Here is a 27745-nt window from a genome sequence, read left to right as displayed (position 1 = left end):
CGGCACCGATGATACGCCGCACAATATCACGCTCGTTAATCGCCACTGACTGACACTTCCGATGACATGCACACTTTGCAGAGCCTACTACAATCGCGACCTGTTTTACTGTCAACTCATTTACGGTCAATTGGTCAGCGAACTAGACGGCATGTTGGGAGGTTCGCTGTGCCTTCTGCTTTGCTGTTCGCTCGCGTCTGCTCAGTTCAATCCACACTTTCTACCGGGACGACACGCGATAGTGCAGCTGTTCGAGTGGCGCTACGAAGACATCGAGCGGGAGTGTCAAACGTACCTCGGTCCGCACGGGTTCGGTGCGGTTCAGCTGTCGCCGGTGAATGAAGTTCGCGATGGAACGAGCTGGGCCGACCGGTACGAACCGGTTTCGTTCAAACTGACCAGTCGCTCGGGAAACGAATCGTCGCTGCGGTCGGCTATCGATGCCTGCAATAAGGCCGGTGTACGTGTAATCGTTGAGGTAGTGCTGAACCACATGGCTCGTGCTGATTCCGGCTCCTCCACGACAACGCGTGGCACAGCTGGTTCGACCGTAAACCCTGCCACCCGTGACTATCCCGATGCACCGTTCAGTGCGGCAGACTTTAACGACCAGTGCCGCATCGTCAACCCGGAAGATCCGCACGAGCTGCGCAACTGCTGGAAGGAAGATCGACCCGATCTGAATCTCAGCCTGCTGCGCGTCCGGGAGCGTATTCTGAGCTTCCTCAACCGACTGCTTACGTTCGGGGTGGCAGGCTTCTTTGTCGATTCTGCGCTGTACATGTGGCCGCACGATTTGCGGGCAATTTTCGATAAGGTGCAGAATCTTACCACGGTCGGAAGTGTCTTCCCAACGGGTAGTCGTCCGTTCGTCTGTCTGGATCTCTCGTACCACGGACTTAGCGGGTCGGAGCTGGCACTGCGTGCAAGATGGAGTGACTACAGTGACCTTGGAATGATTGCACAGGATCGCTTTGCGTACGACATTGGTGATGTGCTGCTGAAAAGGAAGCCTTTCCACTACTTCGTTCACCTCGGCACCCGGCTCGGGTATGTACCGCGCGAGAAAGCCCTGATCTACGTCAACAATCCGCAGCTCCAACGACTGCCCGATGCGGACGGTGATCTGTGGGTCGTTTCGGCACGCAACCGACGCGCGTATCAGATCGGTCTTGCGTTCATGCTAGCGCATCGCTATGGCACACCGCGCATTACTAGCTCGTACGAGTTTGCAAACGCTTCCCAAGGTCCTCCCAGTGACGCTCAGGGCAAGATAGCACCCGTTCTTTTCGATAACTCAGGCCACTGCCGACTGCCGTGGATCTGCGAGCATCGATGGCCGGTGGTGCGGAAAATGGTTCACTTCCGCAACGTCACCAACGGCACCGCAGTAGGGGCGTGGGTTGACAATGGCCAGAATCAGATCGGCTTCTGCCGTGATCGTGTTGGGTTTGTGGCCTTCAATGCGGAAATTTCGCTCTCGCTCAAAGCGAACTTGTACACGTGCATGATGCCGGGGGTGCACTGCGATCTGATCAGCGCTACGGACGATAAGCTCGATGCGGATGGTGACTGCCCGGGTGCAACGGTGACGGTGGCCACCAATGGGCGGGCAGAGATTTTCATACACAGTCAGCTAGAGGCACCATTCATAGCGCTGTTGAACACTTTCAAACCAAAATAAACGTATGTAAGGGTGAAGAGAATTTAAAAGAATCATACAAACACGGCGCCTAAAGCTATGCAATGTGCATTACAATTTCAGCCTTTCAGCCTGTCATCACGCTGTTTTATAAAACCGATCGCACACGAACTATTTTGATGATGATTTTTCATTCGTTTTCTTTGTTTTTACTCTCTTTATATCCTTATACAGCTTGATGTAGCACTCTATATTAGCTTCAAAATCGAATCACAACAATGAGAAGTGTTTTGAATTGTATGGAAACAGAAACACTGAAAGGTTCGTAATAATATGCGTTTCGCCTCTGACTGTGTATCTGTGTGTGTGTGTGTGTGTTTAAGTGTTTGTGTGTACTATTTGTTCAACCCCTCCTGCACTCACTCTTCCACACACACACCGGTTCGCTTCCACAACCTTATCGCTGCCCCAAGTGTTCCTTCTCTTGCCTTCTTTCCAAACTCTTCCCATCAGCTAACGTGCGTCGTACGTTCGTCGCTTGACCCCCAACCGACCGCATACAACCGTGCGTGTAATTCTATGTCGAAAATTTCGTGATACACATAAAAAGGTAAATTTTGGTTCATGTGTTTCAAATGTATCGTCACGTGTGAGTGGTGTGTTTCATATTTTTTGCTTTTTTTTTTTTGTTCTTTGCTACCCATTTGATGGTGACTGTGTGTGATCGAGAGGAAGTTTATTCATAAAATTTCCCTTACAATATCAACATCCAGATGTGTTTCTTTTTTTTTTGTGTGTATGTGTGTGAGTTCAGCTTCATACTAATGAGACTCGATTAAAGATGGCAACGGGGAAAATCTCGTCCGTTTGCTTCTTGCTACTTGCCAGATGTCTCGTGTTAGTGTATTTTTGTTTGCTTCTTCCATTGAGTCTTTTTCTTCTTCTTCTTCTTCTTCTTCTTGAGTTACTTTATTTGTCATTATCATTAAAAGGGAAATAGAGCTAGAGGAAGAAGACGTCTTTTTGTTTTTTTTTTCGAAAGAGTGCATCGATCGATGAAATATATATATGTTATACGGATTTCGTACTGTTTCATTTATTTCTCTCTTTCAACGCGTGTTTGCTCTTTCTCTTCCGCTTACTTAGTTACTTTGTCATTGTTACGATATCGCTATACGTGTTTGACTTTATGGTTGATCTCACTTTTAGGTTGGTTTTCATTTTTATATCTCTCTTCTTGCTTTCATTTTTATATATGTCTCTTTGTCATATGTCATCTTCTCTTTCGCTCTTTCTTTTATCTCTTTTTTCTAAAGTCTGTTCTCACGGGGATGTTATGTTCTTCTGTTGTTGCTTTGTTTTTCCATCAAAAGCCTTACCCTTTCCTATTAGTGTCCGTTGCAGTGCGACCCATCTGTTTGCCAATTAGCTTGTTCTTTCCTTTCCCGCTTTACGTTCGATCTTCACCAACGACAAGCCCGTTTCCGTCCAATGCCCCATGTCCCTGTCGTACGATACGATACGATTTGCTATAGAGATTTGTTAAAAATTAAGGCAGTGGTGAAATAGAAATTGTATCCTGCATTTACCATATTCTTCGCTTCTTCTCTCTGTTCTGTTCTTCTTTTTGTTCTGCTCTGTCTTTCTGACTCGCGCTAGTTTTGCTGTCTTGTCTTGGTTGATTGGTGGCGGCTCTTGCTCCTTTCGTACACACTTTTAACACGTCTCGCTTTAACCGGGTGTAAACACCCTTTGTTTGCTCGTTTTTAAGTTTCACTTTGTTTAATAGTATTTTTATTAGTTTTAACATCATTTTTCGCTTCGTCTCTTTTTTTGTTACTTTTTAAATCATGTTTACTTGCATTTCTCTTCGCTCTAACCGCACCTGATGGAAAGGGTCAGGGGGCGGTGTATTGGTGGGAAGAATTGGGGTGGGATGTAATTCAAAAACGTATCTGTAGTATGTCTCCACGGCTGTCCTCTCTAGCAGCTCGCTACTTCGCTCAGCTAACTAATCTAACTGGTGGGGGAGGGGATGAAAACGAAGCAAACGTTAGTGGAGTGGAAAGTTCTGAGTTCAGCTCAGAGAAACCTGGCTAAGTGGTTGTGGGGAGAGGGAAGGTAAAAGGACACGCGAGAGAGAAGGCTTTCCTATCTCTCTCGCTCTCGCTCTTTAGTTCGTACTGTAGGGGTTAGTATCAGCGTATAGGCAACTGTCAAACTGTCAACAAAACCACACGGTGGGGTTTCTGCTTTGTAAGAGCGTAATAGTGTATACTGTATATTTGTAGTCGCTAGTTAGAGTTGAAATGGTTTTTGTCCTTCCTCTCGACCCTCGTCCGTAATGCATTCATCGACCCGTCCTCAACCCGTGTTGATGATTGTTTTCATGCACTGTGGAAAACAAAACAAAACGTCCGCCAGATATTGTACCGTGGATTGTGTTGTTCCGGTCTTGCCTGTCCAGCTTGCTTTGGTAAGACGTTTTCCTATCAGGTTTTCATGCTGTTTTGTTTTTCTCTTTTGCTTTAAATACAGTTTAACTCTACACTAGAGCGTGTGTTTATTGTTTTTGTGTTATGTTTTTTCTCTCTCTCTTTATTTGCTTTGCATTTTATGTCGCGCACTTATGTCCCATCTGTCATTTATGTTTTGGTATTTTCATTACAATAGAGCTCTTTTCGTACCTTTCCTTTAACACCTCTTTCGCACGCAGACACAGAGATAATTTTCAATTTCAACGGTTTTTGGACTGGAATAATATCGTCTTACAACAACAAAATGATAAACATAATCTAAAAACGTAACCGCTCGATATGAAATAGGACTAATAATGATAATGTAAACCCTTAACAATAGCTCATAGTACATAGATTCTAGTGAATGCTTGCTCACATTGCTCACAGTGTATGTGGTTCACGGTTTCACCACGGTGTTAGCCTTAAAAATAATGGTTCGATTAGTTTAAAATCTGTATAGGTTTCATATAGGCGTTTAAGAAGAGGTCCTCGATGCGACCCTTTAAAAATAGCGTTGAATCCAAGATTTGGCGATTCCTTAGGATACGTCTACAGCATACTCGTCCACTCTAAACTCCTTCCCTCCTCAAACAAAGTTACGCTTAAGTCATGTACTGTTGTTCTTCAATGCATACGGCGCCTTAGTGCGGTATAAACTAACAAGGGCATTTGCATCGACTATAAACTAAAACCACAATTAGTAGTGACATTGACATCCGATTGCTTTCACGTACAAAGTAAAATCACGCCATGGAATAATTGTGATTCGAAAGTAAAAATTCTACCACCTCTACCACGCGGTTGTTGGCTCTCACTAATCCTGCTCACTACTAGCGCACTCACACTCTCACTGGCACTCAATTCCTTTCCCCCGTTGGGCTACACCACTTGTCGCCGCTTTCGGCATGTCGGCTCTTTAGACAGTACGCTGGAATGTTTACAGACTATACAGAGTGGAAAGAGTAAGTGTGTGTGTCTGTGTGTCTGTGTCGAGTAGGAAGCAATGCACATCTCCATATCAATACCCCAATTTTGCTTCGTAAGATCTCAGGCTTAGAGGATGTGTTAGAATACCGGTGCCTAACACCGATCGTGCATGATACTTGCCCCGTGTGATGTGTCTGTTTTGTGTGTTTGTGTTTGTGTGATTTCTACTATTCGCTTACGCCATTTACTTCGTGTGTTACTTGCTGTGTTGAGTCACATTTCTACTATTCTGTTCTGTTTTCATCTCTACCACATTGCTCACTTCGTCTTAATAGTGTTTGTTTCTCTCTTGTTATAACGTTTATATAGATTGTCATTTTCGTTTACATTCGCTTTGAACGACTTTCCTCTTCATCCATTCCAAACCAATCAAATCACATCCAATAATGCGGATTTCACTATCATTTGACGCATTCTTTGCTCTACTTCTAGAAGAGACAGTGCCTATATCTATAGCTTTTCCTTGCTGTGTATCTGATATGATCTACTAGATCTTTCAATGTTCTTCTGCTCTAGCTTCCTCTCTGCAGCGCTCATTCCTTGCATTCCTTTTTCTTGTTTGAAATCGGTTATCTACTTTTTGTTTCTCCACATATCTCACATATCCGCTATAGAAGAGTGTACGATTGCGCTGTTTTTTTTTCTCTATCTTGTGTATTCTATTTTGCATTTAATGAGTGTGTGTTTTTGGTTGTGTTTCTTTCTTCTTCTATATTGTGTGATTAAATTGCTTCTTTTTGCTGGTGTATGATGTACCTTTTGGGTTTCACGTTCACTTGCTCAAGACAATTAGAGTTTTGCAAAGCACAATAAATAGGTCTCGCCGTAAGATTGGGCTCACTCGGTACCTCAATTGTGTTGTTCTCATTTAACTGTGAATTGCCATTGTGACTATGAGTTGTGTTTTAACTTTCCATAGTGTTTTCTTCTCCTTCTCGTCTGTAAGAAAGTGTACTGTGATAGTGAGTTGTACTCCGGCTTTCTTGATCTACCGGGTGCGATGTATGCTCTTTTGCAAATGCGTGTTTACTCTATCAATAATGTTATGTGTATTGTTTGCTGTGTGTTTTTTTCTCTTTCTCTCTCTTCTTCATTCCATTACATTAGTATAAGTCATATAATGTGGTTTTATTCCTACTGGAAATATATCGCCCACCGTTCACTGTCTTTGCTAGTTTTCTCCCTTTATTTTACCTCACATTGTTTTTTTGTTTTGTTTTGTTTGTTGCATTATTCGATACATATATAAATACATCAGTAAAGTGCAAGATTAAAGCTCCTTTTGGTTGTTCATAAACAGGTTTCGAGAGACAGCGAGATGTTTGTGTTTTTCTTTTGCGGGTGTGTAAGTGGAAATGAGATTTCTTTTGCTTTGTTCATGAAAGGTGTCTGCTTTGTAGCTGCAGAGTGTGGTTGCATCCGTCTTTGCTCTGTGAGCTATCAGGTTAAGGTGCAGGTGTTGAAGCTAGGTTTCCTTTTCCCCTTCCGTCAGATTGTTAATAGATCTTTCCCGTCTCTCTCTCTCTCTTGCTCTGTCATTACGATTATTATATTTGTTATCTCTATTATTGCTACTAAAACGAGTATGCGTGTGTGTTTGTGTGTATATATTCGACAATTTCTACCGATTAATCGCGAACGCGTGCACTGATGTTCTGTTTTGGTTTGGTGCTTGCTGTCTTTACTTTTAATGCTGAATGATTGTGTTGTTCTGTGGCACGTAAGTTATACCTTGCCGGGTCCTAGACCTGACCCAACCCGTCCGATCTACACAACGCAGAAGAATGCACCGCTTGTCGCGCGTGTCGAATGTGAAACGAATGGTGCATACTCTTTCCTTAATTAAATCTCTCTCCACACACATACACACGCACATTCCACAAATAGCTTTGCTTCATTTGGTTTTCCTTTAACGCTCTATATAGTTGAAAAAGTGGTGTTTTCTTAGTACACACGAGACCTACACATGGTTTGATCCTGTCTTACGTGTTGCTGTTTTTTTTTGTTTGTTTATTACTTTAAATGGTTAATTGTATATTGTGTTTGCTAATCTCCTGCTTCTTCCATCTCTGTTTACCTTCCAGCAGCAAAGTTCAGGTGCCATTATTCTAGTTGTGTAAGGGTTTGGTTTTTTCTTCCATTATTTATCTAAAAAAACCCAAAAGCCCCCCTTTATAAATAGAGTGTGAGCGAGAGAGTATGTGTGTGTTTTATGTATGCAATTCTACTCGTCCAGTACGATGTGGGGGGGATGGGGGAAGTTGTGTGAAACTGCTGAGTAAATAGGGCCCTCTAAAGTCTTGACCCGAAGCCGAGCGCCCCGGGCCATTTAAAACATGATCAGTGCACACAGCCAAATGGAGCATTTTACTGGTTGTTTGCTTGCTAGTTAATGTATTACTTGTGTATGTACTGTTCTACTACACGTTCCTCTTCGCACTGAAAAATAGTTGTCTCTTTTTATCTAAATTTTGTTGCTGAAATAAAACGCAAACGGAGAAAACTGATTGAACGTTGCACCCAACACACCCAGCGTAAACGAACGGACACGCAACAGATCAATTAGAAAACGCGCACGCTTCGCCGCGCTCACGTGAGAGTAACGCAATTGGGGGAAAGATTTAACCTGCCACTTGCTATTAATGAGCCCGTTATGCGCACGCATACTATCGTTAAATGCTTATATAGTATAAAAGTGTGTAGATTTTAACAAGGTGCAGATGTTTTAAAGCGTGCAACCAACTGCAACACCTCACAGGCTGCTGCGTTCGTTGCGTTGCTGCGTACGTTGCGCACCAGCAAAGCACGTGGCGTCCCGAAACACCGCAACCGAACACCGGCAGTCCCTGAGCGGGCGGCTGGGAACACGGTATTGAGTGTAAAAGTGGTATTTAGTAGATAAAAGTGTTTTGTTTTGGCAATTAGATTCCCGTTTTTTTTTTTGTTTTGTTCTCCCACACACACATGCGCGCTCGCGCGCAACAAAACAACCAAGCCGGTTCAGATGGATCGCTAACATGCGCGACAAATCCTCGCGTGCCTTGGTAGCTTTGCTTTTTTTAGTTTTACTAGCTAAACATGTACAGGAATTATACGAGAGTATGGATTGTGTGTGTGTGTGTGTTTGTTTTCTTAAAAACGCTCTTGAAGTACAGGCTTTTCTTGCTTTCCGAAGAGAATGACTTTTATATAGGCAAGGATTTTCCATTTAAAAACAAAGTACAAACGAAAAACTCAAAAACGCCTTTTCCTGCTGCCTGCTATCAACCCTTTCGCACACTTACTAACATAACAACAGAAAACGAACCCACGCGCACACGGGAAGACTGCACAGAGAATGGCAGAGTGGGTGTGGGTGTGCGAGAGAGCATTATGGCATTATACAGAACACTCACCGATGAAGCAGCTTCGCTTTCAAAATGGAACTTTTTCGGGTGGCAAGCACACATACTGGCAAAACTGGTAAAAGCGTAACGCAATCCACTCATCCTCCCCTTTTCCATTGCGGTTTGAGCCGCGTATAAACAATGACTACTTAAGAACATAACGAATCTCTTTGGGCGAGTGCACGCGCGAAACAATAACAGATAATTGGATAAATTAAAACAAACATTAAAAACGATCAACAAAAAAAACGCCAGCTTGGCAGGCATGAGCATGCCCTGCGACGTGGGAGGATAGAAGAATTGCTTTAAGGGGAAATTGCAATCTAAAATGTCACGGGAAGAACGACGCCACGGCGGAGGGACATCCTTTGGGCGTCCACATTCTGCCCCCGTGCCGCCTTAGACGTACTGCACAAACTCGGGATTAAGATACGAGAAGCCGTTGAACTCCGTCTGGTCCAGGTTCATCATGAACAGCTTGTCGGTCGGGGTAAGATCGGTCTTCTCCGACGTGAACTGTCGATCGAAGTTCGACACGTCCTTGCGATGTTTCTGCGATGTAACGCGGGAGAAAGAGATTTGTGTGAGCAAGTATGCACAAGTGGGGGGGGGGGCAAGCTCAGCAAGAGACTTACAATCTTTGGCTTGAACGGTGGCTGCACCTCACGGTTCTCAATCTTTTCCCAATCGATACGGCGGAAGAAGGCGTGCGCACGAACGTCCTCCTCGCCGCGAGCTCCACAGCCCAAGCGTTTCTGCGGGTTTTTGGTGAGCAGCTAAAACATGGAAACACAGTAATGTTAATGTTCTTTAAACTTTCTCAAATACTTCAATGCCTCTCTTACCCCCTTGCAGACGTCCTTGGCTTCCTTGCTCAAGCTCTTCGGGTACGACACGTTATGGTCCGTGATGGCGGCAAACAGCTCCTCCTCGTCCTCCCCATCGAACGGGGGCTGACCGACCAGCATCTCGTACAGCAGCACACCGTAGGCCCACCAGTCGACCGACTTGCCGTACGGTTGGTACAAAATGATCTGCAAAAAGGCAATGACCAAAACGCCAGCAACGATACATTAAACTCCATACAGTAAGTGCCCGGTGAGCGGCAGACCGTACCTCCGGCGCAATGTAGTCCGGTGTGCCGCAGAACGTTTTCGTCGTCTTGTCGCCCAGGATGCCCTCCTTGCACATGCCGAAATCGGCTATCTTAATGTGCCCGTCCATGTCCAGCAGCACGTTGTCCAGCTTCAGATCGCGGTACACGATGCCCCGCGCGTGCAAATAAAACAACCCGATAGCAATCTCCGACGCGTAGAACCTGGAGAAAGGTCGTGGTGGTGATGGAAGGGAAAGCAAAAGAAAACAACATTCAGAACCGAAAATAAACACCGACACCGAAAGCTAGAACGCCCTCATTCAATTAGCCACCGGTTAATCGATCGCTTTTTCCGGCGAACTCTTGAGTGGGCCCCTCGCTCGCCTTGTTTTCTTCGGACCGGGGCGAGCGAAAGCGTATCCCGGCGACGGAATGCGATAACTGAATTACCGAAACCGGTAATTAGCCGCTACAAAAATGACTTTTGTTTGCTCTCTCTCTTTCGCTCTCTCACTTGTGTTGTCAAGAGGGCAAAATTTTCTTAATAACATTCTCGCAGCAACGCGCGTTCTTTGCGTCATCGTCCTTGCCGCATTGTTTGCTATAGGTATAATGGCACTTCGCCACGGTACTACATTTAACGGGGAGAGGGGAAGGGACACTTACACAGCGACTGGTTCCTTAAATTTGCCACACTGCTGAATTTGGAACATGAGATCACCACCGTTGACGTATTCCATGACAAAGTACAGACGATCCTGGAATGGTATGAGAATGAGAATGTAATGCCGTTCCAATTATGTCTTGAAGAGCGTGTTTTTCAATATAAATTACATAGCTTTAGGCGTTTTTTTGCTTCTAATTAGCTAATTTCCCCTAAATGTAGGCAATTTGCATGACAAAATCCATGCTGCTATAGAATGCTGCCAGACAAATTGCCTAACTGTAGGCGCTTTTTCAAACAATTGTCTCAGTGTTTCGCCCAAATGTATGCAATTTGCATTGAAAATGCCGTCTTACCATGGTTTGGAAGCAAGAGTGCAGCTGCACCAGGAACGGCGGCTTGCTGGACAGGGCCAGGACGCGCTTCTCCACCATCGTGCACTCGACGTCGTCGTCCTGGATGATGATGTCCTTCTTCAGGATCTTGATCGCGTACAGCTCATCCGTGCCCTTGCGCTCCGCCAGCATCACCTTGCCGAACGAACCCTTGCCCAGTACCATCAGGAAGTTGAAGTCGGTCGCCCGGATGACGTCCTTCTTCGTCATGTTATGCGGCACGTCCTTGTCGCCCATCATCGGGATCTTCTTCGTGATGGATGTTTTCTATCGCACGCGCAGGAAATGAAGTTGTAATTGTCTTTCAAAACAGTCATAGACCACAGCACACCCGCTTACCCTCATTTGGCTCTTGAGCTGCACCAGATCGGCACCCTCCTCCGGCACTGGTACGTTGTAGTACTCGCCCTCCTCCTGCGTGAGCAGCTTGAACCACCCATCGACCGGGTTCTTGAGGATTTCCGAGATGCCGAACGAAAGCGAGCCCATGAAATCGTTCCGCGAGGTACGATCCCAGTCCCACACCTCGATCAGCAGGCGACGGTCCTTATCTTCCGGCTTGAGATCGCTGTCAGGAGGCAAGGAAGAAGAAGAAGCCGTCAGCCAGTTGCGACGGTGAGAGCCATCAAGCAAATACTCACAATATCAGAGTTTCGTTCCACACCGGATTGAGCGAGGCCCGGATGGTTTTGGTTTTCTTCTTCACGTTGTCCGCGTCCGGGATCAGTTTGATCTTGACGTACGGATCGCTGGAACCGTTCGGATCCATCGGAATAAGGTTGCGGCCCTGTTTCACTGTTGTGGGGAAGAAAGAGAACGAGAAAGGTTGATTCCCATGCAAAGAATCCTGTTTTAACGATGATGCTTCACTCCGCACGGTGGGTAAGCGTATTAAAAATGTATATATAAATATCTTGTACTTTTTGCATGCTCCTATTCGCTGTCAAGCACCCTCACACGCCCGTACCATTAACGGCCTTGGGGTTTTGTGCATCCTCACCCAAAGCCATCTCGTTATTGTTTCGAGCTATTCATTAGCGTGCTCACGGAGACGAAGGCTCATCGTTTCATCTCCATTTTTCTCCCCCATTGTACCCGTGATTAAAGGCACAAGGGAAAGGCACAAAACGGACGCGAGGAGAAGAAAGGCGCCCTGTGGCAGCCACCGGGTGGGGAGGCGATGTTTGTTTCGTGTCTCCGAAACGACGTTCTAATGATGCAACATTATGCTCCCGTAGCACTAGAGGCTAAGCTCGCCCTGCACAAACATTTCGATTTTTCCCTCACATACACACACATACACACACACAAACACAACGAAGGTAGTGTGCAAAAAGGGGTTGTATTTTTAAAATACCGTCCCCGTCTGCCAACGCTTGCGGACGCGCACTACAATCAGGCCCTTCTTTTCGGCAGCAGCAGCCATTTTTACCACTATGTGTGTGTGTGTGTGTGTGTTGTCGGGCCGACATAATGTTACTGTCTACTGCGATTTGCTTTGTTTCCTGCTGCCGGGCTGCTTTTTCCCTCCCAACCCGGACGCCTGTGCAATCATAATTGAAAGCGATGTGCAAGAGCTTTTCGGTGTTACATGGCACTCGGTGCTTTTATTCTACTGCACGTGTGTGCGTGCGCCTCAGAAGCGGTTGGAGCTGAAATCAACAGTTGATACGATTGTGGGGGATTATTTGCGATAGAGCTTACTTTTCTTTTGTCTTTTAAGCTCAGATTAATATTTGTATCACTGGAAACAGTTTCCAAAAACGCTTATTCTTTTGCGATGAAGTACTGGGCTGCTCCATCCAAAACAGAGACATTTTGTATTTTTGATCGTTAAATCATTCAAAAATCATTCAAACATTCCATATTTTTCAACATATCTACTTGCTGGTTCCCTGCCATCGTTTTTCAAGTGTTTTTATACGAATAAGCTCAAGCACCAAAGGAGAAAAACTGAACAAAAAACAGCTCCAAAAACCTTCTTGCCAGAATCTTCTAACGAAACAAGACCACCGATCTACAACAAAACGCCACGATAAGAACAATTCAAAACTAGCAAACAAAACAAACCACCCCAAAACACGAACGTATAAAGCCATCCTCCAGGCAAGGCCATGAATTGCTGTGATCATTTTATCATCTCTTGAAAGGCCTCCTTCAGCGCCCTCAGCAGATAACATCGGGTTTCCTCCACCACAAACCGACCGAAGACTCGCCGACGACTCGCCTGCAAACACACAAAAACCAACCCAGGTAAGGATGTCTCCGTTCCAGTCCAGTTGCTTTTCCACTGCTGTGGTGCCATCCCAGTCTCTCTGTGTAAGTGTGTGTGTTTGTACGAAAGAGATCTTTATGCGGTTTTGCCGGGCGCGTTGTTATCGCGTGATGATTTGTACTGCGGTGTAATTTAGGTGTTGAGGTGTTGAACCGTCCAGCCGTTCCAGCCCAAGACGGCGACGTGCTCTTCCTGCACCCCGTCATCCCCTTTGCAGTGGGTGAAGGGTGATCATAAAGAAAAATCCACTCCACTTCTCAGCTCCCGTTTTTTTCTCTTTCCATCCACGCTCTATTCACAAAAGAAGGGTGCCGGAGCGTACGGTCATGAAAATAAATGTGAGTGTTTTTTGGACCGGTGGCTGCACACATAAGAGTGGAAGAGAGAAGGAAGAGAAACTCCACACCGAACCTAAGGGGGATAAAAGGGGTTTGTGATGAAACCGGGAACACATTGTGGCACACAACTTTGTCTTGCCAACACGTTGCCACTACAGTGCAATAACAATCGTGCTGACGGCTGGCGCATAGAGGAGTTGTGTCTCGTGGGCATTGATGCGAGCGCTCGGTTGGTAATCGCTTGTTGGGAAAGCAATAAAAACAACTCGATCTAAACAGCATTTTATTATGCTTAAAAGCAAAAAATGTTATATGACTTCAGTTTTTACACAAAACCCTTTTACCTTAAGTTTGTCCCTCTTCTAGCAGGGTTGTATAAATGTCCTTGTTGCCCATACCACTCGACTGAAGCTGATAAATGAGCTTTTTTCAATTTCCCCGATCGACTCATTTGTGTTAAATCCCTCGTTAAGCTTCATGCTAGTCCCCATTTCCCGTCTCTATCTCCCACAAACACACTCACGCTCGCACTCGTACTAGTAGTGTATCACTTTAATTTATCGCATTACATTTTACGTCCTATCAATCAAACGGAGCCGGTCGGGCCGAGTGCAAAGAAAATATAAATAAAAACAACACCCAAGTCCCGGTGGGATCCCCTTTTATGCTGGGCTGTAAAACCGATTCACCAGCACGAGCCCCTCTATTCTAGAGAAACACACAGATCGAATTAATCCTTTTCTTCAATTGAAACAGAAACACCATTTCGAGCTGAACCGCATCCGTTTCGGATCGTTCTTTTCTTCCCATTTTATCCGCCCGTATGCAGGGGTCCATTGCTTCCTTCTTTTCTCTTTCCCTTCACGTCAATCTTTAGCAATCGAACGTCCTTTTCTGAGTGTGTGTGTGTGTGTGTCTGTTGCTGAAAAGCTTAATCCATTTTGCTGTTGCTGCTGCTGCTGAGAGCAAAGCTGCACCGAGCCAAGCACTTCAATTGCTTCCACTTCCGGCATGCTAAAATCGTTACCCAGTTTGAGAAGTTGATGTTTCTTAAACCACACACTTTCCCATCGTCGTTATGTGTGTGTGTGTGTTCACTGTGCCCGTTTTATTCTCATCCACCTTCGTACCATTAAACCCAACCCCCCAGCTGTATTTGTTTGTTACACATGGTCTTTTGTTTTTCCTTCATTTCTTCGCCACAGCGCAAACAGCGGATGCTTGATTTTTCCACGCATGAGGCTCCACGAGTACACCATGGGGGTAGGGATAGCAGCAATTTTGCTTCTAATGCTTCTACGGGATAAAAAGGTTGCTATGGGTGATGTACATAAATTTGGCATAATAAATGTACAATCGCTTTACCGTGCATTGGAGTGGATAGGATTCGCTCGAAAAAAACGGAGCTGTTTTTTATGGTCTTCACTTCGTCCGCGATAGCGAAAGGTTCTCAGAAGGAAACAATGGATATTTAAAAAGCCTTCCCCAACCATCTTAAGGTGGATCTTTATTTCCGGGCACGAGCACGAAAAGCCTACGGCTTAAATAATAAAAGTTGTTCCGGTGAAACGAACCGCCCGGGTATGCGATAGCTTACCTTCAATGTTGAGCTTGCCCGCCGCATACGTGATCGTCAGCTGGATGCGCCCCCGGCGCTCGGTATGATCACATCCGCAGAGGTTCGGTACGCTCTCCTCGCACCGTTTGTGCACGTTCATATCACATGCTGCGCCGGCAAGGGAATCGGCCAATCACGCGGGTTGGAAGGTCGTCGCACGCACCAGCCGAACGAGAAGAGCCGACGAAAGAGAGCAACGGAAACAAATTAGCAATGTGATCTTGAACGGATGTTCATTGGGTATGACGAAGGTGGTATGAGTGATGGATTTAAACTACTTTAATTTTTTTTGTTTTTTTGTTTGGTTAATTTTAAAATGAAGTTTACAGTTATGTTTTTAATCTGTCATATATTGTTTTAGAGACAAGAAGATGTAGATTGAAAAGATAGAAACACAGAGAAAATAGCAGAAAACGGCGACGAAGAAGAAAGTACATCTAAAAGAAAAGACAGTTTATTTCCAGTTTTTTTTTCTTAAATAATACTTTTTAATGTGTAGTGGATAAACTAGTGTGATGGTGTAAGAAACCGAGCTATATCCATTGTAGAGTAGTGAAACTCTGGTGAGCTTGGGTGCTTTAAAGCAACATTCGTACAGCATTATCGCTTCGCGCTTGTTGGAGCTTTAGTCCTTGCAGTTGTTTATGGAGCAGAAACTGGTTTTAAATCTAGTTTGAAAAGCTATACATGTTTGTGTAGGTGATATTGTGAGTATTGTAAGTTAGGCAGAAGCTTTCACAAGACGTCTATTGAGAGGTTTAGTGCAGCTAGGGGGAAAGGTAGAGAGAGTAGAATAGCTACATCCATACGTGCCCACAAGAAGGATAGGAAATTCGCATCTGCCACATAGAGGTGGAAGAGGGGATGGAGCAAACATTCGAGCAGGATGTTTTGTTGGAGTTAGTGATATCTTTTAAATTGAGTTTATTCTTTTTTAAACTTTGTTAGTAGGCTTTAAAAGGCTCAACACATGAGAGACAGCAAGTGAATACACACACACACACGTACAATTAAGGGTTAAATAAGGCTAGAAAGGGACAGAGAAGTCTATGGGGTATGTGCAAGAGTGACATAGATAGACGGAGGTTTACAGCGAGCGATAGAGTTTGGCAGGAGACAATCTACACAAGTATGCTGTCGCTGAAGAATTTACGACCCAATCATACACACACTCGCAAGCACGCTATCACAAACAGAGTCCACGCAGGCACAGTCAGATCGGTGAAGGGGTATTGTCAGTCCATGCATTTCTCTTCAATCTGCTGTTGAAAATATATTAAAAACAATTCTACTCTATAATCAGTCCTTAAAAAACACACGGATCTGTCTGCTTCACATGGAAATCGATCCATGACCGATCTTTGCACGCTAAAAACTTCACAAATTTCCCGAAACTCTTAAAAAACACGTACTCAACCGTATAAATTTGATTTTGTCATTGCCTTTGCATAACTTTAGGCGCTTTATTTGCCCAATTCCTTATTCATGCGCTGCAAGCATTTCGGCGGTAAAATCCAGTCCCAAATTCTTTGCTATTGCTTGGTACCAAGTGCATGAAGTACTTCCCATTCAAACAACGTCATCGCCAGAATAGTCTCCCTCGCAGACGAGCGGATCTTACCACTCCTAAACCTCATCATAAACACCTCATCATCCACTGAATCTCGCGTTCACCTGTGCCAATCATCCCACCCCAGCTGCTGGTCGTTGAGCGGTTCCAATAAACACACCGTACACCGCTTTTGTTCTGCAGCGCGAGACACATAAAATGCATCCCACGTCGTTCTGGATCCAATCGAACGAAAATCCATCAACGGTAATGCACCGTAGGGGACGATAAAGTTATCCACCTCCGTTCATCCACCTTCACTGTAAAACAAATGCAACCCAGCACACACGATTTAAGAGCAGTGCCTGTCCCCACAGTCCGCTTCCCTTTGCCTCATCAGTGCCGGTTTCTTCTCCGCTTGTGTCGCTTTAAAGGCACGTGTTTTACGACCCGACCAGTAATGCCACGCTGTACGCTTTTGTCTTGTTTATTTCCCACCATTCACCTAGCGGCAAACGATGCTGCGATGGTAATTCGAGAAGAATGGGCAACGAAGAATGGCCGCGCGCACCAGTCGTTTAACAACTGAAGGTGAGCAGTGGTCGCGTTTGCTGCTCGTAACCTGCCCGTGGTACGATCGCGAGCAACGGAACTCTGGCAACAGGATGGAGGACATTGGAGACGGAAGCAAAGAAGCAAAAAAAAACACACACCCACACACTACTTTACCCGAGCTTTGAGTTTCAATTTCAGTCCTTTGCTTCCCGTCCTCCGTGGGGCAAGAAAACCAAAGTGGCTACCATTACTGGAAAATTTAATTATCTTGCACTGCCTGCCCGTTTTCCCTTGTTACGCACGCACACGCCGCTCGTGTGCGAGGAGGAAATTCCTGGACGTGAAGATGACCTGCATAAAGCTGCCCGAGCTAAATGAGATGAGAATGTACACACACAGAGAATGGCCAGAAAAAAGGAAACGAACTCTTTGTCCTGCTCGTTTGCAGTTCCCAAATTTGGCAAGAAAGTGCTCATTTCGTTGAAAGCAAACCCTGCATGAGTTGTGCGCTCTGTGCCAGCCCATTTACACCCTCCTGAAGGACTGGGGCTTTGCTCCCGTAATGTTCTGCTGGGTCTGTTTCAATGGTGTGATTCCAGGAAACACCGGATACTGTCACGAACGAATGATGATGATGATGATGAGCAGCAGCAGCACACTGACAGCAGCAAGAGCGGAGGCCGGAGCAGGCGAACGGCAAACGTGTTTGAAGTAGTTTTTGCCAACTCCAACAAAACAATATTCTTCCCTCCGCACATTAAGCCCCCAGAGGAAATGACGGGCAAAACCACGTACTTCTCACGAAGATAAGAAAGTTAAGAAAAGTCTTTCTGGTCCACCAACACCAAAAAAAAAGTCTCCAAGAAAATGAGTCTGGAAGTGAAGTAAAGTTGAAATATGTTTTACATTTCCCCCTTTTTGGGCAGCTTTCCAACTGAAACGGGAAGCATAAAGTATGAAATTATGTCCCCCGTTTTACGTGCTTTTGATAGCATTTACCGCCCCAAAAGCTCGCTAAATTACTTTAAAAAATACAATTTTGCCAAGCGCATTGCATACCTTCGGGCGGTTTTTGTTCACCGCTCTCGCTTAACGCAATTGCTATTTTGAGCAATTGTTACCGGAAATAATAATGTCGCTGCAGAAGACCATCGCCAACTCATCGCCGGGCTGTAGCACCACACCTTCTCATCCCATTATACCGCGCACCGCGACAGGAAAGAGAACGCCCCCCACACACCGAACCGAACGCCGAACAAAGGCAATATTATCATCTCATTATCTGGCGGGTAGAACGAAAAATCAACTTCTGCTCTTTTGGACCGGCGCGCTTTCAGCTTTCAAATTGGATCGCTGGCAGTATCGCTTCCGCTGTCGTTCGCTTTCGTGTTGTTTTCCTTTGGCTTGAACTTTGAGCACCGTGTGTCTCGGGGAGTGAATTCATTTTCCGGTGACACTTTTGCCGCGTCTGGCCATTTGCTTTGCCCAGGGAGTTTCCCCAACTAATGACTTCAATTGGAATTGAACTTTGGTTAAGAATGGAACAATCCCTCTTCACCTCGCTGCGACTGTTTGCTCGATTTGATTTTCGCATTGCACCGCCAGAGGGGGAGGAAACAGGAAACAGCAGAGCAGATGCAGGGGCGGCCCACAGCCCCGTCAAGGTGCACATAATCCCACTCGAATGCCACCACTTGCAGGCGAGGCGATGAGTTCGTTCGCATCCCCGAGCGCCATTATCGTTGGCATTTTAACGACTTGCCGTCAACTCGGAAGGGGATTTTCTGTTATTTGCCCCACCTGGTCCCACCATTCCGCACCTATTGCATCGCTGCACGAGTGGAATGTTTTTGCAGCCTGCAGCCGGCAACGAACTTGCAATGAAATGTAATCACAGTGATTACAGTGTTGCAACAGTAACGCTACCCCGGGAAAGAATGGGGAGAAGAAAGAGAGAAAACACATCCTCCGCCAACGCGACAAGGCGCCCCGGCGTGCGCTTTGTGTAAATTTCGACGGAAGTAAAAAGATGGACGAAGCAACACCCCCCGCTCAGGAAATCCTTTCGTGGCGCTGCAAATAATCCGGCCAAGCAGTTCCGGCGTGCGGAAGAATTTACACACCAATCGGGGGAGGGTAAAGAAAGCGTGGGAGCAGTGTTAGAGGCGCGCGTGTGGTAAATCCCCGAGGGAGGAAAGGGCGAAAAAGAAACGAGTCCAATTATTGCGATCGTTAGGGCCAAAAGTTGGGGCGATTCGATTCCCCGTTTGGCGGTGCAGGAATCCATTGAGCGTTATGTTTCTGCTCGAGTGTCCCCGTGTGGTGGCTGGGGTTTGTCGTGTGCGTCTTTGTGTACGTGAGACAAACACACACACACATATACTTACGGTTGCGAGGAAAGATTTGTTTCTGATACTATCTCCCGTATTGCATTTTCTCATGCACACGCTCCAAAATCGCGAAGATCAAGACGTTTGGGAAATTGAAGCACGTTTGTGGGCACAAATTTACAAGCGACACGTCTTGTGTACATGCTTTGCAAGTGTTTGTTGTGTTGATTGTGGTTCGTGAAACAACTTGATACCATTCCTTAAGGAAATCACGCTTAAAATCCTTCAATAAAGCTTACAATTAATCCCATAAGGAAAGTGCTTTTCAAAACATTTATTACACATTCGTTTCCCAACTAAAGGGATATATCACTAGAGAGAGAGAGAGCTCTGTGTAATAATATTGTGGGCAATACAATAATGTCTCCCTATGATTTTCCACCCAGGGTCAAGACAAATATGATAATTTATGTTCTAGGAAATCCTCTTGAAATCCACCACTTCCATCCACAACACTATGCCCTTGTTGTGGTGTGCGACCCGCATTCAGCATACGCAAGGATGGATCAACGACGCAGCCTTTTGTTGGGGAGCTAAAACCCCATCGAGGTTGTAAATAAGTCCCCTGTATCCCTTCCCGTACGACCCACCAATACACAACCGCACGGAAGCGCGCCTGATAATGTAATGATAATTTTGCCTTCGTTTATTGAATAATTCAAACTGATTCGCTGCTCCAATCAGTGAAAGGGCGCCGTTACACTGTAATGTGAAACACAAACGCAAAACTTCTTCCCGCACAGCGCCCCGAACACCATTCACGGCCATTTTGGCCAACACGCCGAAGTTGCCGGTGGTGCCGCGGCGCTGGAAAAGTTTTGCGAGCGCCACTGGAACGCATTTAAATAAACTCCAAACGTCGCCACAGTTGTGGATAATGGGAGTTTCTAGCGGTTTCTCGTGATTTCTCCATTCAGTGGAAATGTAGTGAAACAACGTTGCAATTTTCGTAGAATTTTCATACGCAAAAACACTCTTCTAGCAAAACCAATTCCCCGACATGCTTGAACGTAGCAACGAACCTCTAATTCAAACGTGCTGCCTTACAACACGTGCATTGAGGCGACATTTTCCATCGGGATAATCGAAGTGGGAAGCGTTATACTAACAAGCTGCTGGCTTGTTTGCGCGCTCGCCCGCAATATTTGCCAAACGAAGGGGGGAGGAGCCTGGCACACCGTTACCAATTTCCACTTCCGTCTCGTGGGGGGGGGGGGAGACAAACGGAAACGCAACACCCACTCGAAGAAACGTCCGGGCATTGATGACAGTTGTTTGTCGATAAATAAGAGCCGCCTTCTCTATTAGCGCAGCGCCAACCGGTACGCTAATCGTTCGCACTCTCCCCCCGCCACTCCCCACCCATTCCCCAGTGTGAAGCGTTTGCTTAAGCATTTACGGGGCTGTACGGGGGTGTTGAGGACAGCCCATCGCTAATAGAAATTCCCCTCCCCCTGCTTTGCTACTCCCCACCACACTACCGCAGCACTGCGAGAAGAGAAATTCAACAATTGTGCTCAACCATTGCCTGGTCCCGTGCTGGCCAGCTGTCAAACCAGCTTCACCCGGTGGTGACGGCGGATTGCTTAAAGGTTCGCTCTAAAGACAGCGAACAGACCCCTTTCCCCATAGCCGGGGAACTCAATTTAATGCTTCACCAAAACCGAAACGATGCGATCTATCCCACCCCCCGTCCCAAAGGGGAACTAACAGACACAGTTTGCGGTTACGCCTTTATTGATCATAGTCAATAAGCATCCCAAAATGTTGATGGACGGACGGGAAAGAACCTTGCAGTCCGCGGCAGACAAAACCCCCTCCTGCCGGGGGCACAACATTGAGAAGCGGCCACAATGAAGATGCGCGAGCGCCATCCAACACGGTAGCGCCGGTGCTCGGAAATTGTTTAAATTAAACTGATCAATTTCAATCAAGCACAGTCACACACGCATCGCGTTGTTTTCTTCGTTTGAAGCGTTGCTATACAGAGGGAAAGAAAGAGAGAGAGATTTCTCTGGTTGACCCACAGACGCTTCACTTTGCTGCTCCATCTAGCAGCTGGAAACTTTTCCGGGACGGGTTTGAAGGCCAGCCCGTGGGACCGTACCGGGTCTATGCCGATTGGTCGAAGTGGATTGCCGAGCTTTGCATAAAATCGTCCCACTTGGGAATGAAGGATTTGTCACATCGCAAAACATACACGCGCACAATCGAGGGTAGAATATTAAGTTGTGGGTGCCGCCCTCGTGTACAAATTGGTGTCCCATCTTGCAGAAAGCCCTCCTTTTTTTGTTTGTTTGGAGCTTCGTGCACATTCATCGAACGTATGCTCAAACACAACCGTTTTTGGGGATGGGTGGCCCTCGTTATAAGCTTCAACTGCTTGCTCGAAGCATTTATCCCCATAAAGCACGCAAATGCTGGAACGAAGTTTCCCCTATACCATCCGGGAGGCTATGTCTGTTTTTTCCCTTTCCGATGTCAACAAAAACAAACAAACTCATCCGGGCTTCCCATTTCATAGGCCATTTCATTATGCTACAGCCATCGGCCTACTTTGCTATTTGAATGCATGAAAGCTTTCATTCGCCTGCCGTTGCTCGGGAAGGATAACCATCGTGCAGGACTGTGGGACGTGATTGAAACATTATCTGGCCATGGTTCTAACGTCACCCAAAGGAGCCCCGATTGTCATAGGCAGAAGTGAAATAGGTCATTTCTATTAACTTTATATCGAGATGAGTTACTGCTACGAGCTGTCTGCTACGATGGAACGTAAACTAAAGTTACAGTTTCATACAGGTTTTCCCCCCAAGCTGTTAAACTTTGCTCAATTTATTATTTTAAGCAATTGCTTTAATGGCACAAAAAATACTTTCCTGAAAGCCGTTAAACTGTATTCCCGGATCACATTTGACGAAGGTGAGAACATTTAACGCAACTGCTGACCCATGCGAAACCCTTCGACATAAAAAACCATCCTAAACAGGGCTACACTTGAGACAAAAGTAATGCCGACCACGTTCATAAATCACCAGACCCTCCGGAGCGCACTCTACCTTCGTTTTGCGAGCAGACAACACACGAAAAAAATGGGCTTTTTCTTTCCACCTCGGGCTGCCGGGCGGTGAGCTACCAGGCGTCTCCATGAGAGTGTTTGCAAAAATCACAATTCCGCCCGCCATTCTACCGAACAAACGCGCCACAAAAACACAATCTTTGCCAGCATAACATCCTGATACGGCTGGGCTTGGCCCTTCCGGGCCCCCTGTATGCCTGTGGAGAGCATGCCGTGAGCGCGGGGGCACGTCGTTTGCAAAGAAAAACAGGAAAAATTATTTCATGTCATTTCTGCAATCCATTCTCTCGATCATGCCCCGCACTGCCTGTTTCCCCTTCCCACACCCCGGGGGCCCGGTGCGTTATGATAACGTTCACACGGGTACGCTGTCGTCACCGGTGCCATCTATCATTTCCTTTGCCGACCGTGGGAAACATGCCAGCCAAAAACCCCGTAGCTCCCATCGCTTTTCCCCCTTTTGGTTGTTCGCTCGTCGGTTTTTCCTAACCAGCGGAACGTAGCGGAAGCAAATTTGTCAACCAGTACGTGCGTGCGTGTGTGTGTCGGTGACTGTGTTCTTTGGGGTTCGAGCGCTTCCTGTGCGTGCCCGGCGCAGCATCCTACCAGCTGTCTTGCAGAAACAAATACTTCCGAGGACACAGAGACACAGGCGCGCGCGCGCTTAGGCCCCCTTTTCTCCCGAAGGATTACACGCTCCACTCGGAAGCCGGTGGCCGTGGCCCCGTACGGTTTCCCTTTCGCACGGAGTTAATACACCGTGATTTATGATCGTTCACATGCTTCCGGTGAACGTGTGGCCAATTCCGCCCTGTTCCAGTACAAAGACAAAAAACGGCACCAGACACGAGGGCAGCTGAGATGGGTTCAGCGACGGAAGCGACGATCGTGTCGTGTTGCATAGCATAAAATGGGCAACATATTTCAGCACGCTGGAACCCTCTTCTCACCTGCGAGCGAGAGTGGTGGGAGGGCGTTGAGCGTAGTAAATAAAATAAAAGCCAAACTTAAAGCCTTGTTCGGCGTGGAAACGACCGGGTGGGCCCCCCGTGTGTGTGTGTGTGTGTGTGTGTGTGTATTGGCATGATCCTATAAATTTCCCATGCACCTTTTAGGGCTGGGGCAACATTTGCATAATCATTCAGTACGGGTCACAACCCTTTTCGATAAAGCCCGGCTCAGGTGGGCGGAATGACTCGAACGGGCGCACTAAATGTCACAGCAGCAAATGTCAAAGCGCCGAACTCGTTTTGAAAAGATTAAAGTTTGGAAAGGTCCGCTTGATTTAAACGCAAACTTTGAGAATAAATAAATATGTTGTTTCTTTCCACCCGCCATACGTTTCCCCGTCCCGTCCCCGTATTACATATTTGCTCTACTCTATAATTCGACGGCAATAACCTCTACTGTGCTGCTAGTACGCATTACCATTCTACTATTCTAAATCAGGTGAGTGCAATAGAGAGACAGATACATTCCCAAAATACATTCCAAGAGGACACCTGCAACTGCTTGTGAGTGCATTGACCAGCTAATGGTATCCCATCATTGCGGGTATCGTTCCTCGGGTGTGCTGGGTGTATTTGTGCAAGCTTCGTATCGACAAACATTCACATCACGTACGAGCGGGAACATTTCTAGTGCAGTAAAACGTTGGAAAGTTGCCATGTGCAAGGAAAAGCTTCAGTTGAACCTTCCAAAAACGATGTCTTGATGTAAAAAAAACCCTATCTCTAAGCAGTTAACAAACTCTTTAAAATGACATTCTGTCGGGTGCATTGCATAACTTTAGGAGCTTTTGCGCTAGCGACGCCCAAAGCTATGCAATATGCATGACATTTGTGGAGAATTTATTAACCAATTTAAGGCGTCTTTTTTTTACCAGCATCGTCTCCAAAAGTTCATTCTACCTTGGTGTGGGCGTGTGTGTGGGGGTGTAGGTTTTCTGGTCAGGAGATTTGTATGTTACCCCAATATTAATGCATCGTTAAGTGCCGGGTGGTTTGAGGTGCTTTTTCCTATTTTCTGTTGCTCACCGACTTGTGCTTTATGAAAGATGCTAACCTTTTCCGCAAGCAACCGTAACCCACCCAAGTCAATCAAATGAAGATAAATGACCCAAAACCAACCGAAAGGAAACACAGGGAAAAGGGAAACCGTATCATCCATATTAATGTCAAATAAAACAACTGCAATTAACGACGGTAACCTACAACCACAAAACCAAACCCAAACCTATGTGTGATGGGTCGGGGGATGATTTGTTGTAAACTAATGATAGATTATTGCTGACCCCTAACAGCAGCCTGTTTTGTTCCTCATATGAAGGGGTGAGTCAAAGGGGGATAACCTAAAGAGTAATGAACTACTAAGCCCTGGTTTCTGCCGTTGGTTTCTGTTTCAGTAGTGTTCGGTGTAAACTGTAAACGCAAAACGATAAAACAACCAATTCCATCAAACGGTGTGACGGTGTGTGATGCGCGCTATTCTATTCTATAAGGCTAAGAGTAGATGGAAGAGCGGACCGGCCAGAATCCCGGACCCCGGACCGGTCAGCATTCGGTAGTACCTTGACACTTTAAACCCTGATGCGCAATCCCGTGCAGCATCGAACCGCAGTGATCGCAAAAGGTTGGTGTTATGAAAGTGTATCCTTGCCATTTGTGCGGGTTTTGTGCCTAGAGAAAAGTAGAGAGAACGGGTTGAAGAAAGAGAGAGAGAGAGAGAAAGAGAGAGAGAGAGAAAGGTGGAGAGAAAGTAGAAAAAAGAGCTGGTGCAAGAGAGGGTCGGTGTGGTTGCTTCCTTTGTTTGGCGGAAGATTTGCGCTTATCAAGTGCCATTCATTCCTTTGCTGGGCCAGTGGAAAAGCAACTAGTTTTTCTTTTTTTGCTTTTGCTATTGCAATAGCTATAGGAACTTATAAGCTACACAGTAAGGTGAAAAGAATGTTTCAACCGTTCGTAGAAAACCAGTAACGAAACAATAAATAGTGAAAGTCACACACTGTGACGACAAACGCTCGGCTGGTAACGCTTCAACTCATGTAAGAAAACTGTTGCCAAAACTATATTTTTAGAATAACGTTTGCTGTTTGATGCAGTCGCAGCTTACATTCCAATCAACGCAAATACGCAATCATTCGCTCGAAACACAGAACACAAGCACAACTCACTCACTCACACATTCGTAGACGCGAAAAATAAAATCTTTCACTATTAAACTGAAATGCTTTACAACTAGAAATTATCAATCAATATACATAATTTAACCAAATAAGCATTAAAAAACGATAACGTTACGAAAACTGAATTTAAACCACCGAGATACAGCCGTGAGGAAGTTATCCGATTCGGTAACGAACCGGATTTCGCTATCTATCCCATCTCGAGGCGCGCCATCGTGGCCTTGGCCTCGCTTGTTAGCGGAAGCCATTACCCAATCTGTAGATAAACCACCGGCTCAAACAGATCGAGAAATTGCTATCACGGGATGCAACATGGGCCCCGCTCAATGGCTCGATAAAAGCTTTTTGGATTCACTGTACAGCCCCCAAAAAGAAAAGAAAAGAAACGAACAAGCGTTATACCCATGCTGTCTCCTCCCGCTTGGATTAAAGGCGTTGGAGGTCGTGCAATAGAAGTCATCCGGTGCGACCTTCGCAAGTTACCATTTGAGAGCGGCGTAGTAGCGAAAGCTTACGGATTGTTCTGTCACCTGTCAGCCGGTTGACACTGTTGACATCCCACACCAACCTCCATCAGTTGCAAAGGAAAAGTTGGCCCCGTGGTGTTGACTTTTTTTTGTTGTTGTTGCTCCAATTTCTATCGTGATTCTACGCCATTGTTTCTAGCTTTACTCTATTTGCTTTCTATACATCCGGGTTGCAAAACTTTCGCACAGAACTTTCCTGCTCAAGCAGCAGTTTCTTTTTGAGCTATTTCTTATTTTGTATTGAAGCACATAACAAGGATACTGACGAAGATATATCTAGCGTGTACGGAACCAGGAACCAGAACCACTCACTGGTGAGTCTTGTGCGGAAAAGTAATTATGCTTGTAAGCCGAAACAACAGAAAAAGTCGTCTCATGCTTCATTCATAAGGGTTGGAGGGGCGTGAAAGGACACCTCCCTAACAGGACATCTCTCAATGGCCCCAAAAACGCACCGCAGACAGCCTACCGGCCTTATATTACGGCTGACCCCATAAAAAGCAGTAACAAACAGTGTCGTTCTCCAACTGTCACCGTTAAGTTCCGGCTGATTCGTTATCAAACACGGGGCACCTCTCGCTCTCTCACCTTTGCACGAAACCCGAACCGGTCCTCCTGGTTCAAAACCCCACACAGCCGAGTGTTCCGGAAACTAATCAGCTTGAAAGTTCTGTCTCCCTTGTTGCGTAACGCATTTTGTGTGTGTGTGTGTGTGTGTGTGTGTGTGTGTGTGTGTGTGTGTGTGTGTGTGACATTTGGCTTACACTACTTTCTTGTCTTTTTTACGCGCTACTACTGCTGCTGACAAGACTAAGGTCAACGGAAGTTTCCCCCCCAGTGGGTTTGTTCTCCTTTCCCACGAGTGACGGGGTTGTTTTTTTCTTCTTCTGTATGCCACAAGGAGGCTATCAATATCATTTAACGCATGTTTCTCGGTCCACCTTTCGTCCCATTTCGGTAGTCGATCACGACAACGTGATTACAAGCCAAACTACACACACACGCGGCGAAGGCGACGACGGCGGCGGCAGTCTCACGTTGTACGACGCTGCTCAAAAACGTGCCGAAACTTCCGCACTATCGCCGACTATGACGCAGATCGGCTGCTGCTGCCACACGACAGCTGGTAACGAGGCAGGCCCGAAAATGAATTCGGCAAACATCTCCTCGCCCTCTCCCTCTCCCGCCCGAAGCTTATCGAAGATGTTACACTTCTTTAACGCTTCTTATCGAACCGACAAACATTGAATGAGAGGGAAAGAACAACTGTTGTCTTGCTTGCGCATTCTCTTCCTCTCTCTCTCTCTCTCTCAGTGCGGTATATCGGATCGTTTCCTCAATTTTGAAGAAATGACTCATGCCCGATAAGATCGTCACTATTGACACGCATTTATTGGCTTAATTTGGACAAATAACGCAAAACGGTCAGTGATAGAGGAAACCGGTTCTAGCACTATTTATAACTTCACCCCTTTTATTAATTGAGTAAAGCGACATTCTATTTTTAAAAAGTCACGATAACATCAACAATACAATAAGTG

General features: G+C 46.0%; 2 protein-coding genes across 3 annotated transcripts in view; one reads left to right on the top strand and one right to left on the bottom strand.

Annotated features, from left to right (window-relative positions):
* Positions 1-61: 61 nt before the first annotated feature.
* On the top strand, positions 62-3343 carry LOC120954948 (alpha-amylase 2-like). The gene has a single exon (XM_040375312.2). The coding sequence runs from the start codon at positions 62-64 to the stop codon at positions 1682-1684; it is 1623 nt and encodes a 540-aa protein (XP_040231246.2). The 3' UTR covers positions 1685-3343.
* Positions 3344-6158: 2815 nt separating this feature from the next.
* LOC120954942 (protein kinase C, brain isozyme-like) overlaps positions 6159-27745 on the bottom strand; it is a 58945-nt gene continuing 37358 nt past the window's right edge. Inside the window, exons 5-14 of one of the 2 annotated variants that reach the window (XM_040375304.2) lie at positions 25063-25171; positions 14900-15028; positions 11331-11484; positions 11029-11257; positions 10651-10956; positions 10297-10388; positions 9651-9852; positions 9380-9568; positions 9170-9310; positions 6159-9086 (exon numbers count right to left, since the gene is read on the bottom strand). In XM_040375304.2, coding sequence (XP_040231238.1) covers positions 8934-9086; positions 9170-9310; positions 9380-9568; positions 9651-9852; positions 10297-10388; positions 10651-10956; positions 11029-11257; positions 11331-11484; positions 14900-15028; positions 25063-25171 — 1704 coding nt within the window. In that variant the 3' untranslated portion in view covers positions 6159-8933. The remainder of the gene's footprint in view (positions 9087-9169; positions 9311-9379; positions 9569-9650; positions 9853-10296; positions 10389-10650; positions 10957-11028; positions 11258-11330; positions 11485-14899; positions 15029-25062; positions 25172-27745) is intronic. The other variant, XM_040375301.2, reaches the window with a different exon arrangement.

The sequence above is a fragment of the Anopheles coluzzii genome, chromosome 3 (assembly GCF_943734685.1).
Source record: "Anopheles coluzzii chromosome 3, AcolN3, whole genome shotgun sequence".
Lineage (NCBI taxonomy): Eukaryota > Metazoa > Arthropoda > Insecta > Diptera > Culicidae > Anopheles > Anopheles coluzzii.
The sequence above is the reverse complement of the archived record's forward strand: the minus strand, read 5'-3'. Positions and strand labels throughout refer to the sequence as shown.

What these genes read in the sequence shown, in the direction of transcription:
- LOC120954948 (XM_040375312.2), top strand. Translation starts at nt 62, where the DNA reads ATGACATGCACACTTTGCAGAGCCTACTACAATCGCGACCTGTTTTAC.